The sequence below is a fragment of the Alosa sapidissima genome, chromosome 17 (genome assembly GCF_018492685.1).
Source record: "Alosa sapidissima isolate fAloSap1 chromosome 17, fAloSap1.pri, whole genome shotgun sequence".
Classification (NCBI taxonomy): Eukaryota; Metazoa; Chordata; class Actinopteri; order Clupeiformes; family Clupeidae; genus Alosa; species Alosa sapidissima.
Genome location: NC_055973.1, coordinates 11,082,785 through 11,096,487, shown reverse-complemented (window position 1 = coordinate 11,096,487; position 13,703 = coordinate 11,082,785). Strand labels below are relative to the sequence as shown.

Sequence of the window (13,703 nt, the reverse complement as noted above, 5' to 3'; positions counted from 1 at the left end):
TCCATGTTGGGTATAACCCTGCAGAATCTTATCTTCCAGGGGAGAGGTATAAACATCCCTCTTGTCAACTTACTGGATCCTAGCTGTACTGTTGCTACCCTGGCAGCTTTACTGACAGAACATACAAGAGAAGATCATGAAGACAATAATGATAATACTTCATTATAGATCACAGATGTAGCACAGATGGTGTGTTTCAGGTTTATAGCAGAGAAGCTCACAACAAAAGCTTTTGTCAAAGAGATTGAGAATGCATGACAGTAGAGTGTAAAATATATCCCCTAGCTCAACTATTTTTCTGAGGAAAATATGTGCATGATGCTATATTAATCATTATGGTAATGGTTATGGTTGTATATTTTGCAGATACTTTTGTTCAAAGCAACATACAGGATATGAACATTACATTAGTTAAAGTTAATAGTTTGAAATAAAGTGAAAATAATCTACACAATCATTAATATCATTAATATGACCTTATTTATCATGTCTTATATTCATATTAACATTATTTGGTATAGTGTAATGTTGTTGTAACCTTCCTAATCAAATGTATCAATTAAAAAGCATGTCAATAAAAATATATACCACTGAAAATTGCATCTGACCCTTTTAATTTGTGCTGTTTCAGAAGATATGTGTATTTTGTGGACAGAGTTTTTAATAAATGTTGGGAAACATTACCATACAGAGTACCTAAATATGGCAGCATAAAGCCTGCTATATAGGGGGTATAGGGAAATGTGAATTTGTGAGAAGGAATTGAATGAAACAGTGCCAGGGTAAACCTTGCTAAATTATGTTTTATTATTTAACATAAACAATGAATAACAAAGTACCAATTATAATTTGGGCTATACATTAAGCATGTATTGCTAGAGAAACCTATGATATTCCTCCAGCCCACAAAGGCTCAGTCAGTGGGTGTTTATAGATGGCAGAAGCAAATGTGGGCTTGGGCTCCCTCAAACCACGATGTAAGGCAGTTATTGTGCCACAAGATGGCAATGTTTAGTAGCATTAATGTGCTTGGACATTTGCTGCATTTTCACAGAATGCTTTGTAGTGTTGCAAAGAGAAAATACATGAAACTATGCACTTATGAAATTGTCTCAATACAAAACAAAAGGAGCATAGAATAGGGGGATGCTGCTTCTAACTAAGCGAGAGCGTAAACGTTGATGTGCACTAAACATTTTCACATGGAGTGATTCTTGTGAATTGATTGTAATTACCCCATTTATTTGGTGACTCGTGAGCATCTCTTTTTGGATTAATCTTTTACTTTATTTTCCTGTAGCAGTGAAATAGGGGCCCCTAGAACACATTTCCAAATCATGTTTGGGGGGACAATTATTGACCGCCTCAGTGCATATGCTCTGCAATGGAATGACACAGTTTGTAACTGTGAATAGGATGCCAAACTCATTAACAGTCCTCCTTGTCATCAACCAGGACATTTTTGCTGGCGGTCGACAGATGGACCAAACATACCCCAAATCACGCCGTAAGTATTTTATTTTGCACATATTGCCCATATGTTAAAAACAAATAAAATTGAATAAAATGTTTTATAATAGGCCTACTGATTATAGAGATATCCGGATAATTGATGGGCAGGTGTATGCCAAAGATATGTCATTAAAATTAACCACCATACTGTGATAGAGTAATGCCAAAGATTGGACAAGCTATTCTGAAGTGTAGTAACTATGTATGATCTATGTATTAATGATCAGGTACACATATGATAACTATGACAATATTTCCAAAACAAATTAATTTATTAGCCTATTTGATCTGTGTTAATTCTAACAGTGTCTCCATCAAATGGATAATTTCCATTAAGTTTGTTTCAAAGACAGTCAAACTATGCCTTTACTGTGCTCCTTTCGCATTATTTGCGACATTTTTTACACTTTCCTTGAGTGGTCGCCCTAAGCAGGCAGTGAATTACGCGTTAGTGCGTCAAGATATGCAAATACCCTGAATTCATTATGTAATCAGGGCTCTTGTAAAATAAAGTTGTGCACTATAATTAACTTTCAGGGACTTTTTCAGGGACTTTATAACCGTTTCAATAATACTGGATACGTTTCAGATAGACTTTAGAACAGCTTTAATGCAATACTTAGGCTGAATTCGACTTGATTGGTGTTCTTTCTTCACCCTTCTTTTCTTCATGCCGGTAATCATGGCTGGCTGTAATACAGACTGCGTGGAGAAACCGATCTCCATCGGCTTTCAGAAGTTTGGACGTTTTGTGGGAAGACATCCTTGGTGGTTCTTTTTATCGCCTTTATTTATTTCTGCTGTGCTTGGGAGTGGATTTTATTTTCTGGAAGATCGTGAAGCGAATAACATCGAGGAGCAGTTTACACCTGTTAATGGCCCTGCCAAACTGGATCGGCTGTTTGTTCAGGAGAACTTTCCACAGAACGACTCGGTGTTTTCCAGCCAGAGGCTCTACACGGATGGAGTTTACGCATCGTTTATAGCAGTCTCGAAATCGCCCAACATCCTGACTGAAGACGCACTGAATGAAATATTGACCTTAGACAAAAAAGTTAAAGAGCTGAATGCTTCAATGGGTCATGATGTGTTAACTTATGATGGGCTATGTGCCAGAAAATACAACAAATGCATGCCAAATAAGATACTAGATGTTGTGAATTATTATGGCAATAAAATTGAGCGGACTGAGCTCACTTTTCCTTTTCTGCGATTCGGATTTACACATATTTTTCTGGGATATACTGTCGGTGGAGTAACGCTCAATTCGACTGTGATCAAAGGCGCTAAGGCCGTGCGGCTTTTTTATTTCCTAAAGGATGGCAACCGCTCTAGAACAGATTTGTGGCTCAATGAATTCCTCAGGGTCTTTCCTTCAAACCTCAACCTAAAATTCGTCAGGGTGAGTTGCTAAACCATTTCTATATCCGTATTTCTCAAATATAAAGTTAAGGGAATACTCTTTGGAGTTATTATTGTTGCTCTCTTACGCATGCTAAACATATTTCCTTTTTAGTATATGCGTTTCTACTGTGTTAAACAGGACAAAAAGAACTTCATCGAATTAGTGAATGGAGATGTAATATACACTCTTCACGGACCACTGAGCAGGCTGAGCCGTGGCGATGACCGTGCACTGGTGTTGATGGATTATTCTATGGCTTTACTCATGCTTAGACTTATTGTATTACCGCCAGTGTGCACGCCAGTCAGCCGGCACTTCTCATCCGGTCTATGTTGGTTTACTGATGGGGAGTCACTGCTCATCAGCCAGTTCTGTAAATTCACTACAGTGACTTACAACTATGACTGCTTTAAAACAAACATTTATTAAGACTTCTTTGAATGTCATTCTTAAAGATACGAAAAAGTTAACTTTGCTCCATATTCCTTTCCTTTGCATACAGTATGTTTTGGTGTCTTGCTATTGATACAATCTCAAGCCTTGATCTTGAGACATTTTTCTTTAGACTACTAAAATTATATTGCACCTATAATGCATCCTCTGTGTCCTCTGGCTTATTGTAGGATTTGTGATTACATTTACAACTATTATGTGGGGCTTGCAGATTTTATGTATGTGTATATTTAATATATAAGAATATTTATACTGATGCAATGTGTATTGTGTTCATAGGTTACCCATTCAACCTCTCTGTCAAGACAGGTAGAATTTGAAGCAAATACAAAGGATGTCATTCCTTTGTTTTCCATCACATATGTAATTGCCATACTTTTTTCCATCCTGTCTTGCTTAAGGTATGAACCATTTTGTATTTCACTGACATGCATGCATATAGCCTACATATGCATGAATACTGTCACATTTTATATATCTTTCATTTGTACATTTAATATTTTTATACCCTCACAAAATATGGGGGTGAGGTTAAGATCACATGTAAGGTTAAGTTACCTTTGGGATCAGCTATGGTGCACAAGGTGTTTTTTTTTTTTTTGCTTGACAGATTTGACTGTGTGAGGAATAAAGTGTGGGTTGCCACCTTTGGTGTGATCTCTGCTGGTCTGGCAGTGCTCTCATCCTTTGGGATGATGCTTCACATTGGAGTGCCTTTCGTCATGACAGTGGCCAACTCACCCTTTCTGATATTAGGTAAGGCTGTGAGCTCAACCTTTATTAGACTTATCCATCTTTAATAGAACACTGTGTAGAGCAGTGTTTCTCCACCGGGTGACGTCTGGCATCCTCAGATGAGCCACAGAAACGTGGCTGACACTAGGCTAATACAATTAAATTGAAATAAATTAATGCATAATTTTGGAATGTTTATTCTAGCTTTATCTTAAGTAAATGGAGGCCACATCAGAGAAAATAGTTCTGGGCCGGTTCCCCGATAACGCTCACTCTTATAGTCCAGTCATTTTAGGAGAAATGGTTGAACAAATTGCAACACAAGCAAACTTAACTGATTTTGAATCCTCAATATGTCCTGAGTAAGGGAAAAAAAGCCCCGAAGAATCCCAATAGGGGAAAGTTTAGAAAAAGACCTAAATATACCCTATTCATGCACCTATACAGTATTTTTCTCATGCAAATAGGGGAAAAAATTAACCTTCACATATCATCATGAAAATTACTGAGTTGATTACTTACATCAAGACAAACAAAAAATGTATTATACATTTTTTGAAATAGTTTGTTAACATGGGCAAACAGGGCATAATGTAATTATGTATAGTTAATTTAACCACAACGGAGCTAATAGTCCAGGCAAAGGTCTGACCCAAAACTAATTGCAACAGAATTTATTTTCCTATTCCTATTTTGGCTTAAAATGACTGGACTATTAGCGTGCTAAGAAGACTCAAAAGATATATCTTTCCAAAGTTGTTTATGTTCCTAAGTGTGTTCCCCGAAGTGTCCCTTAGGAAGCTTCCTCTTACGTTTGACGTTACAAAGGCGCTGTCCCAAGTGAAGGTGCTGAATTAGTTGCCATCGATTGCTCAGGAATCGATTTTCTACTTCACGCGAAGGTGCATGACGGCGTTAAGAAAGACAGCACGTTCTATGCAAATAGAACTTTCCTCAAATTGTTCCAGTAACATTTATTTTAACATAGTTTAAGTTATCAGTAAAATATAAACTATTAACTAAATTATTAAATTGACAGTAATATGTTCACACGATATGTTGTGACGGGTACACTAACCGGGTATCCTAATCCTCGCTAATTATCCACCCTCCTTGTCCCGTTGTGCCGCTTCTTAATGGGTTTAACGACTTCTAAAAAATATGTAATACACTTTTATATTAATGGTAAGGTACCTTACAATTAGAATTGATTGGCAAGCAGCTGCAGTTCTGTTTAATGCGGTATTGATTGCCATTGGTTAATGTTTTCAATAAAAAGCAACCTATCTACAATGAACAGAGAGAGAGTTAGATAGCCTACAGTATGGTGGGGAAGCAACGTAAAAAAGGAGCACTAAGCTTCTCGTCAGAGGAACTTAAAATTTTGCTGGACGAGGTGAGCTTGCACAAGATGACACTGTTTTCCAGCTTTCGGAATAACTTGTAGCCTGACGAGCCAGACCCACATTAAAATGTAGGGTCTGAGCACTCACCATTCGCAGTGCTCAGTCCGAGGGGCGGGATAATCGGTTGTCTTTCAAATTTCTTCTGCACGCAATAGGACAGCGCTATGAGTCCCATGGTTTCCCACCAGCGGAGCTAGTTGGCTAGTTCAAACTTTTGCCAACTTAATAAAAGCTTAACTCGTGTCACACTGTTAGCCAACAGCAACATTATCTTATTTGTTTTCAAGTAGCAGGGAATTCAAGCCAAACCGTTGCAACTCTGCCATCAGTCATTATGTTAAGCCCTCTATACACGATTTGATTGGCCTGATGGAAGTTTAATTTTTCGAGCTCACAAGCCAACGGAGAGTTGCTAGACTAGCCCTGGCAGCAAATGTAATTTGTTGCCGCTAGGGTGCGTCTAGATTTCTAGGCTAAATAACTTGTGCAACAGCAACAAAAAAGAGCTATGGAGCGACATGGACTACACGGCTCCGCGGCTGGCGCCGTTTTTGATTCAATACAAGGACACGTTGGATCGCTGCCATAGGCCTAGTTGGTCGCTTACTGGACACCACCATGCTTACCCATTTATAGATCTTACCATTTAGAGGAAAAATCTTTTTCATTATCAAAAGTGATTGCCAATTTGAACGCTTTAATGACATTACGAAATAGCCTAGGCTAATTACCACCATATTAGTTCTGATACCAAATAAAGTAGGCCTAAACTTCATAAATAGGCCTGCATCCATTGCGAACATATTTTATTATTAGTCTTAAAATGTCCATAACATAAAATCATCGTTGAGCCACATCATCATCAACATACTGTACTTCTACTACTGTATTTCTAAAGACTGCTGCACAGTGGCGGCGACTAGCGCCTTGAGAGCTCAAACAACGCTAAGAGAGAGCTTAGGAATGGTCCAGGGGCCGGTTCCCCGATAACGCTCACGACTCAAAAGATATATCTTACCAAAGTTGTTTATGTTCCTAAGTGTGTTCCCCGAAGTGTCCCTTAGGAAGCTTCTTAACACGCTGCCTCTTACGTTCGACGTTACAGAGGCGCTGTCCCAAGTGAAGGTGCTGAATTAGTTGGCATCAATTGCTCAGGAATCGATTTTCTAGGCTACTTCACGTGAAGGTGCATGACGGCGTTAAGAAACACAACACGTTCTATGCAAATGAAACATTCCTCAAATTATTCCAGTAACATTTATTATGACCGCCGCTATAGGTTTAGTCAGATTTTTATTTTTTTTTGACAGACACTGAAAGACCGGGGTAGACGAAACTTGGTGGGCATGTAACCCCATATGAATAGCATGGAACCATCGTTTTTCGTTTTGATCTGTAGCTCCCCCGCTGGACTGCACCCCCCGAAAGGAGGGTAGGGCAGACACAGTTTTCTGTGAATATCTCAAGAACCGTAAGGTTTAGGAGGACCATTTTTTTTTGTATGTTGATCTCAAGGGGCCATGTCAACCCATTCCATAACCAATCATTTCATGTATAGCGCCACCTAGTTAAACACAAAAAAGTAAAAATGAGGTGTTGTAATCGCAGGTATCTGTGACCTAACATAGTCAAAACTGCACGAAATTGGAAGTGTAGGATCATTATGACACCCTCTGAATGCACGCCAAGTTTCGTGGAATTCCGTTCATGGGGGGGCCACACAATAAATAAATTTATGTTACTATACACCAACTGGCCTGTAGGTGGCCGGAGACAGTTTTCTGTGAATATCTCGAGAACCGTAGGGCCTAGGAGGTCCACCTTTTTTTTGTATGTTGGTCTTAACGGGGCATGTCAACCCATCCCATTACCACTTATTTCATGTATAGCGCCACCTAGTTGAAAATTAAAAAGCAAAAAATTAGGTGTTTTCATCACAATATCTCTGGCTGATGGTCAAAACTGCACGAATTTGAAAGTGTAGGATCATTATGACACCCTCCGAATGCATGCCAAGTTTTGTGAACTTTCGTTCATGGGGGGCCTTACAATAAAATAATTTATTTGTACATTTAGTGACCGTACACCAACAAGGATTCCCGGGACACTGAAAGACCGGGGTACACGAAACTTGGTGGGCATGTAACCCCACATGGATAGCATGGAACCATAGTTTTTCGTTTTGATCTGTAGCCCCCCCGCTGTACTGGACCCCCCGAAAGGAGGGTAGGGCAGACATAGTTTTCTGTGAATATCTTGAGAACCGTAGGGCCTAGGATGACCAATTTTTTCCGTATGTTTAACTCCAGGGGTCATGTTAACCCATTCCATGTGCACACATGTGCATAAACAGATACACACGCACACACATACATTCACAGTAATCATACGTATGACACATACTCACACAGTAGACATATGTACGCATGCATGCACATGCACAAACACACATACGCAGGCAAACACACAAGCACGCACAAACACACACACACACACACACCCACACACATAAACATAAACGTGTACACGCACACATGCACACAGGGGTCGGTTCCCCAAAACGTTCTTATCGCTAAGTAGTTCTTAACCTATTCCTTAATCTCTTAACGTTATGGCACGATTCCCGACACGTTCGTACGCTAAGTATATCTTCTGTAAGTCACACGTTCGTAAGGTTGGTCTGAACCATTCGTAAGCTCTCTCTTAGCGTTGTTTGAGCTCTCAAGATGCTAGTCGCCGCCACTGTGCAGCAGTCTTTAGAAATCAGTGCAGCTCAGTACAAGTCAAACTATGGTAGGCCGACAGTATGTTGACAATGTTGGACATTTTAAGACTAATAAAATATGTTCGCAATGGATGCAGGCCTATTTGGTATCAGAACTAATATGGTGGTAATTAGCCTAGGCTATTTAGTAATGTCATTAAAGCATTCAAATTGGCAATCACTTTTAATAATTAACAGCTGGCTAAGAATTAGCCTCTAAATGGCTAAGATCTATAAATGGGTAAGCATGGTGGTGTCCAGTAAGCGACCAACTAGGCCTATGGCAGCGATCCAACGTGTCCTTGTATTGAATCAAAAACGCTGTGTAGTCCATGTCGCTCCATAGCTCTTTTTTGTTGCTGTTGCACAAGTTATTCCGAAAGCTGGAAAACAGTGTCACCTTGCGCAAGCTCACCTCGTCCAGCAAAACTTCAAGTTCCTCTGACGAGAAGCTTGGTGCCCTTTTTTTACGTTGCTTCCCCACCATACTGTAGGCTATCTAAATCTCTCTCTGTTCATTGTCTGAGGTTGCTTTTTATTGAAAACATTAACCAATGGCATTATTTTTATTTGAACCTTGAATTTCCCCTGGGGATAAATAAAGTATCTATCTATCTATCAATACCGCATTAAACAGAAGTAACTGCAGCTGTTTGCCAATCAATTATAATTGTAAGGTACGTTACCATTAATATAAGTAATAATATAAGTGTATTACATCATTTTAAGAAGTTGTTAAACCCATGTCAAGAAGCGGCACAAGTGGCACAACGGGATAAGGAGGGTGGATGATTAGCGAGGGATAGGCCTACCCGGTTAGTCTACCAGTCACAACATATCGTGTGAACATATTACTGACAATTTGATAATTTAGTTAATAATTTATATTTTACCGATAACTTAAACTATGTTAAAATAAATGTTACTGGAATAATTTGAGGAATGTTTCATTTGCATAGAACGTGTTGTGTTTCTTAACCCCGTCATGCACCTTCACGTGAAGTAGAAAATCGATTCCTGAGCAATCGATGTCAACTAATTCAGCACCTTCACTTGGGACAGCGCCTTTGTAACGTCGAACGTAAGAGGCAGCGTGTTAAGAAGCTTCCTAAGGGACACTTCGGGGAACACACTTAGGAACATAAACAACTTTGGTAAGATATATCTTTTGAGTCTTCTTAGCGCGCTAAGAGTGAGCGTTATCGGGGAACCGGCCCCTGACCAACGTTACGAACGTTTACAGAAGATATACTTAGCGTACGAACGTGTCGGGAATCGTGCCATAACGTTACGAGAGAGGTAAAGGAATAGGTCAAGAACTACTTAGCGATAAGAACGTTTTGGGGAACTGGCCCCAGACCAACCTTACGAAAGTGTGACTTACAGAAGATATACTTAGCGTACGAACGTGTCGGGAATCGTGCCATAACATTAAGAGAGAAGTTAAGGAATAGGTTAAGAACTACTTAGCGATAAGAACGTTTTGGGGAACCGGCCCCAGATTATTCTAACACCGAAGCTGCAATCAGTGTTTGGAACGTAGCCTGTATGAAGTCTACAAATATTTACAGCGCTCGACATTTAATAGTTAATTAGCAGCAACATGGACAAGGTTTTTGAAAAGAAATGCTCCAGAGTCTGATCCATCTGAATCTGAGCCCTCAACATAATCCTCTTCATCGTGTGGTCATTCAGTGAAGGAGGTAGAGACCTCCAGCAAGACTAGAAAGACTAAAATGACAATTAGGCCTACCTCATGTTCGGATTCATCTTCCAGGGGTGGGTATAATGCGTTACAAGTAGCCTAACGCATATGAGTAAAAAAATTTTTTTTTCGAGGAACAGCAACTTTTCATATTCCTTTTTCAAAACTGTATTTCTCACTCAAGTAGGCTACATTTGAATTGCCTTTCGTTACGAGTACAAATTTATTATCGGAGGAGAAAGTATCTCAAGGGAGAAAAGCGCCACCCCTCCCTTGGTGCACAACGGCGTGGGAGGGGGAAAAAACATGACTTCAGAACGCATCGTTACGTTGCCCCGCGATTATGAAAGGAATAACTGGCCTGCATGTACACGGAATAGATGTTCTATACTGTATAAGAGCTGTGGACCAGGAGCTACGTGTGTCTGTGCATCGTCCCAGGCCTAAATCTCCCACTCCTGTGTGTGAGAGAGTCACACTCCTGTGTGTGTGTGCGTGCGTGCATGAGTTGTTGTTTTCTACATGCGTTATGCATTTGTTGGTCTTCAGAGACAGTGTGTGTAATGTGTATTCTAATGATGATCTACATAAAACATTTTTTTAAAAGTTTGGGGTGCCTCGAGATTTATCTTTCACGTAAAGGGTGCCGCGACTGAAAAAAGGTTGAGAAACACTGGGTAGAGGATGCAGTGATACAGTACCACTGAAACGTATTATTTTTTTTAACAATTTTGTTTCTCTAAGGGATTGGAGTCGATGACATGTTCATCCTCTTGTCTTGCTGGCAGCAGACCGACGTCCATGACAAAGTGGAAAACCGTTTAGCAAACACCTACAAAGAGGCAGCCATCTCCATCACCATCACCACTCTGACCGATGTCCTGGCCTTTTACATCGGCCTGATGACCCCATTCCGCTCCGTCCAGTCTTTCTGCCTGTACACCAGCGCCGCCATCCTCTTCTGCTACATCTATAGCATCACATTTTTCGGGGCCTTCCTGGTGTTAAATGGACGCCGGGAGAACAGCAACAAGCACTGGCTGACCTGTAAGGAGGTGCCGGAGGAGGGCCCAGTGGGACAGTCGAAATGGTACAACCTATGCTGTGTGGGAGGGGCTTACGACCCCCACACGGGCAAAGAGGAGGTACAGCCCATGAACCACTTTTTCAAAAAGTATTATGCACCCTTCCTGACCAAATCTGGGATTAAGACTCTGGTTATTCTACTCTATTCCATATATCTGTCTGTCAGCCTGTATGGGTGCTTTCAGATCCAGGAGGGAATAGACCTGCGCAACCTTGCAGCTGATGACTCCTATGTAGTACAATATTACAACGACGAAAAGGCATACTTTTCCGAATATGGTCCAAATATTATGGTCATCATACGTGGGGAATTTCCTTACTGGGATGAGAAAAATAGGTCGGCTCTTGAGTCATGTGTTGAAGACTTTAAAAACCTTTCTTTTATTGAAAAGGACATATTCAGCTCATGGCTGAAATCATACAAATACTATGGACAACACACCAACCTGAATTTGAGCGCTGAACCCATTTTCAAGAATAACCTTAGCTTGTTTTTGAGATTCTACTCAGATTTCAAGCAGGATGTTAATTTCACTAACAATTCCATACATGCCTCACGTTTCTTCATCCAGACTGTAAACATATCCACGGCCCTTGATGAAATGAATATGCTGAACAAATTGCGAGATACTGCCCAGAGGTGTCCAGTTCCTTTACTGGTTTATCACCCTGCATTTATTTACCACGACCAATATGCTGTTATTGTCACTAACACTATCCAGAATGTTGCAATCACCACAGCAGTGATGCTGGTGATTTCTCTTCTCTTGATTCCGAACCCATTGTGCTCTCTCTGGGTGACATTTTCCATAGCCTCTGTCATCTTAGGGGTCACAGGGTTCATGGCCCTTTGGGATGTGAATTTAGATGCCATCTCCATGATCATCCTTGTGGTGTGCATTGGCTTCTCTGTGGATTTCTCAGCACACATCTCATATGCGTTTGTGTCTAGCAAAAAGCCAAGTGCAAATGAAAAAGCTGTCGAAGCACTCTACCATCTTGGTTATCCTATACTACAAGGCGCATTGTCCACTATACTAGGGGTTGTGGTGCTCTCGGCCTCCAAGAACTACATTTTCAGGACTTTTTTCAAGATCATGTTCCTGGTGATCTTCTTCGGTCTCTTTCACGGCATCATGTTCATTCCAGTGTTCCTCACCTTCTTTGACATGTGCAGTGGAACCCCTGCCAAAATCCGTAATCAGAATGAGGAGGAGGGCCAGGCCATGGGCAACTGCCAAGCCAAGAGCAAGCAGAAAAATGGTCGAGAGGACGAGAACAAAGACAAGCAAATCTACGTCAATCACTCGTTCTTGCCGGACAGCAATAACCAGGTATGTCAGTCGCAGCCATGTTCTGCTATCTGGAGTGTGACGCTTAACAACCAGCACACTGCAATTGACCAGGTGTGCCTGGCAAGCACCATCCCAATGTTCACGGTGGACAGTGAGACCTATGAGGTCCACATGCACACACCAAGCAACAATGCTTTGGTCACAGATAGCTGTCACCAAAACCAGGCATCTCAGGAGGATCAGAATAGCATTAAGGGAAATAACCTATCTGATGGTAGTGTAGCAGTGTCTCCCAATTGCTCTGATGCGGTTAGCCATGAATGAATTCTCCTCGTACTTTGTTACATGTATGCAAATGTTTACGCAAGTTACTTAATGGTGTGAAAGCATGAGTTTGAAAATACAGACCACATTTGTTCAGGGTACACAGTGGTTTGGTTTTGAGACATTATATAACAACTGGGCATATTACTGATGGCACGTAAACCTGAACTCAGTATAGTGTAATTTTTTTTTGTGGTGGCAGCAATTAATCTGTTTTAAAGGTTTTGGTTGGTCTGTAAATAACCATTGTAGGTCTTGAGGCTTCCCCTTAGCTAGGCTTTTGAGTGTTCCTGCCAGGTCCTTTGTGAATGCTTGTTTGGGACAAAAGAGCTGGTCCGAGCATTTAAGAAGCCTGGCATCTAGGCTAGTTTTCCCATTTCTTATTTTTATTTGTTTTTGAAAAAAAAAAATCCTAGGGTTTTTTTCTGACTGCATGTGATCTTTTGAAAGAGGGGTCAACTGTGAAATTGTACATGTGTGTAAAAACGGTAATGTTATTTTTCAAGTCTCTTTTTCATTTAGATGTTGCACATAACTTAAACATTAATTATATTTCAAAAAGACTATTATTATTGTTTATATTACTGAAGTTTTTCATTTTGTAAAAAATCTGATCATATGTTGAGAACTGACATTTACTTGGAAAGGCCAGAATATATATAAAGTTATGAAAACAAAATGGACATAGGAAACCACCAAGTCAGTCTTCTTTGTATTAAGGCTCATAGATAACTGAGTCTGACATGTTCTTCTTTTCCCCTTTGCTTTCATTCAGTCTACAGTGTGAATGGAAATCTTTGATCAAAGCTCATTATTTCTACTTTGCATTAGATTATGCAGTGGATTAGCATGAATTAATGTCCAGGCATACATCAGCAGAGGGAGTTATGCATGTCCTCTACTCATATCATGCATTTGTGTCCATATTCTTTGTCTATCAGTGTCTCAACAATGTCATAAATTATTTCCTGTGTTCCTGATTAAAATTAATATTGTTCATCAGAAAATGTACGTTAAA

At 40.2% G+C, this 13,703-nt stretch overlaps 1 protein-coding gene across 1 annotated transcript; it reads left to right on the top strand.

Annotated features, from left to right (window-relative positions):
* The first annotated feature begins 2,182 nt into the window (after positions 1–2,182).
* Positions 2,183–13,622, top strand: LOC121688332 (patched domain-containing protein 3-like). Its single transcript, XM_042067834.1, has 4 exons — positions 2,183–2,914; positions 3,650–3,771; positions 3,981–4,126; positions 10,725–13,622. The coding sequence occupies exons 1-4, from the start codon at positions 2,183–2,185 to the stop codon at positions 12,683–12,685; spliced, it is 2,961 nt and encodes a 986-aa protein (XP_041923768.1). The 3' UTR covers positions 12,686–13,622.
* The last annotated feature ends 81 nt before the right edge of the window (positions 13,623–13,703 follow it).

Coding starts and splice junctions, on each gene's coding strand:
- LOC121688332 (XM_042067834.1), top strand. CDS start 2,183: ATGCCGGTAATCATGGCTGGCTGTAATACAGACTGCGTGGAGAAACCG. Junction 2,915..3,649: donor TCAACCTAAAATTCGTCAGG/GTGAGTTGCTAA, acceptor TTGTGTTCATAG/GTTACCCATTCAACCTCTCT. Junction 4,127..10,724: donor CTCACCCTTTCTGATATTAG/GTAAGGCTGTGA, acceptor TGTTTCTCTAAG/GGATTGGAGTCGATGACATG.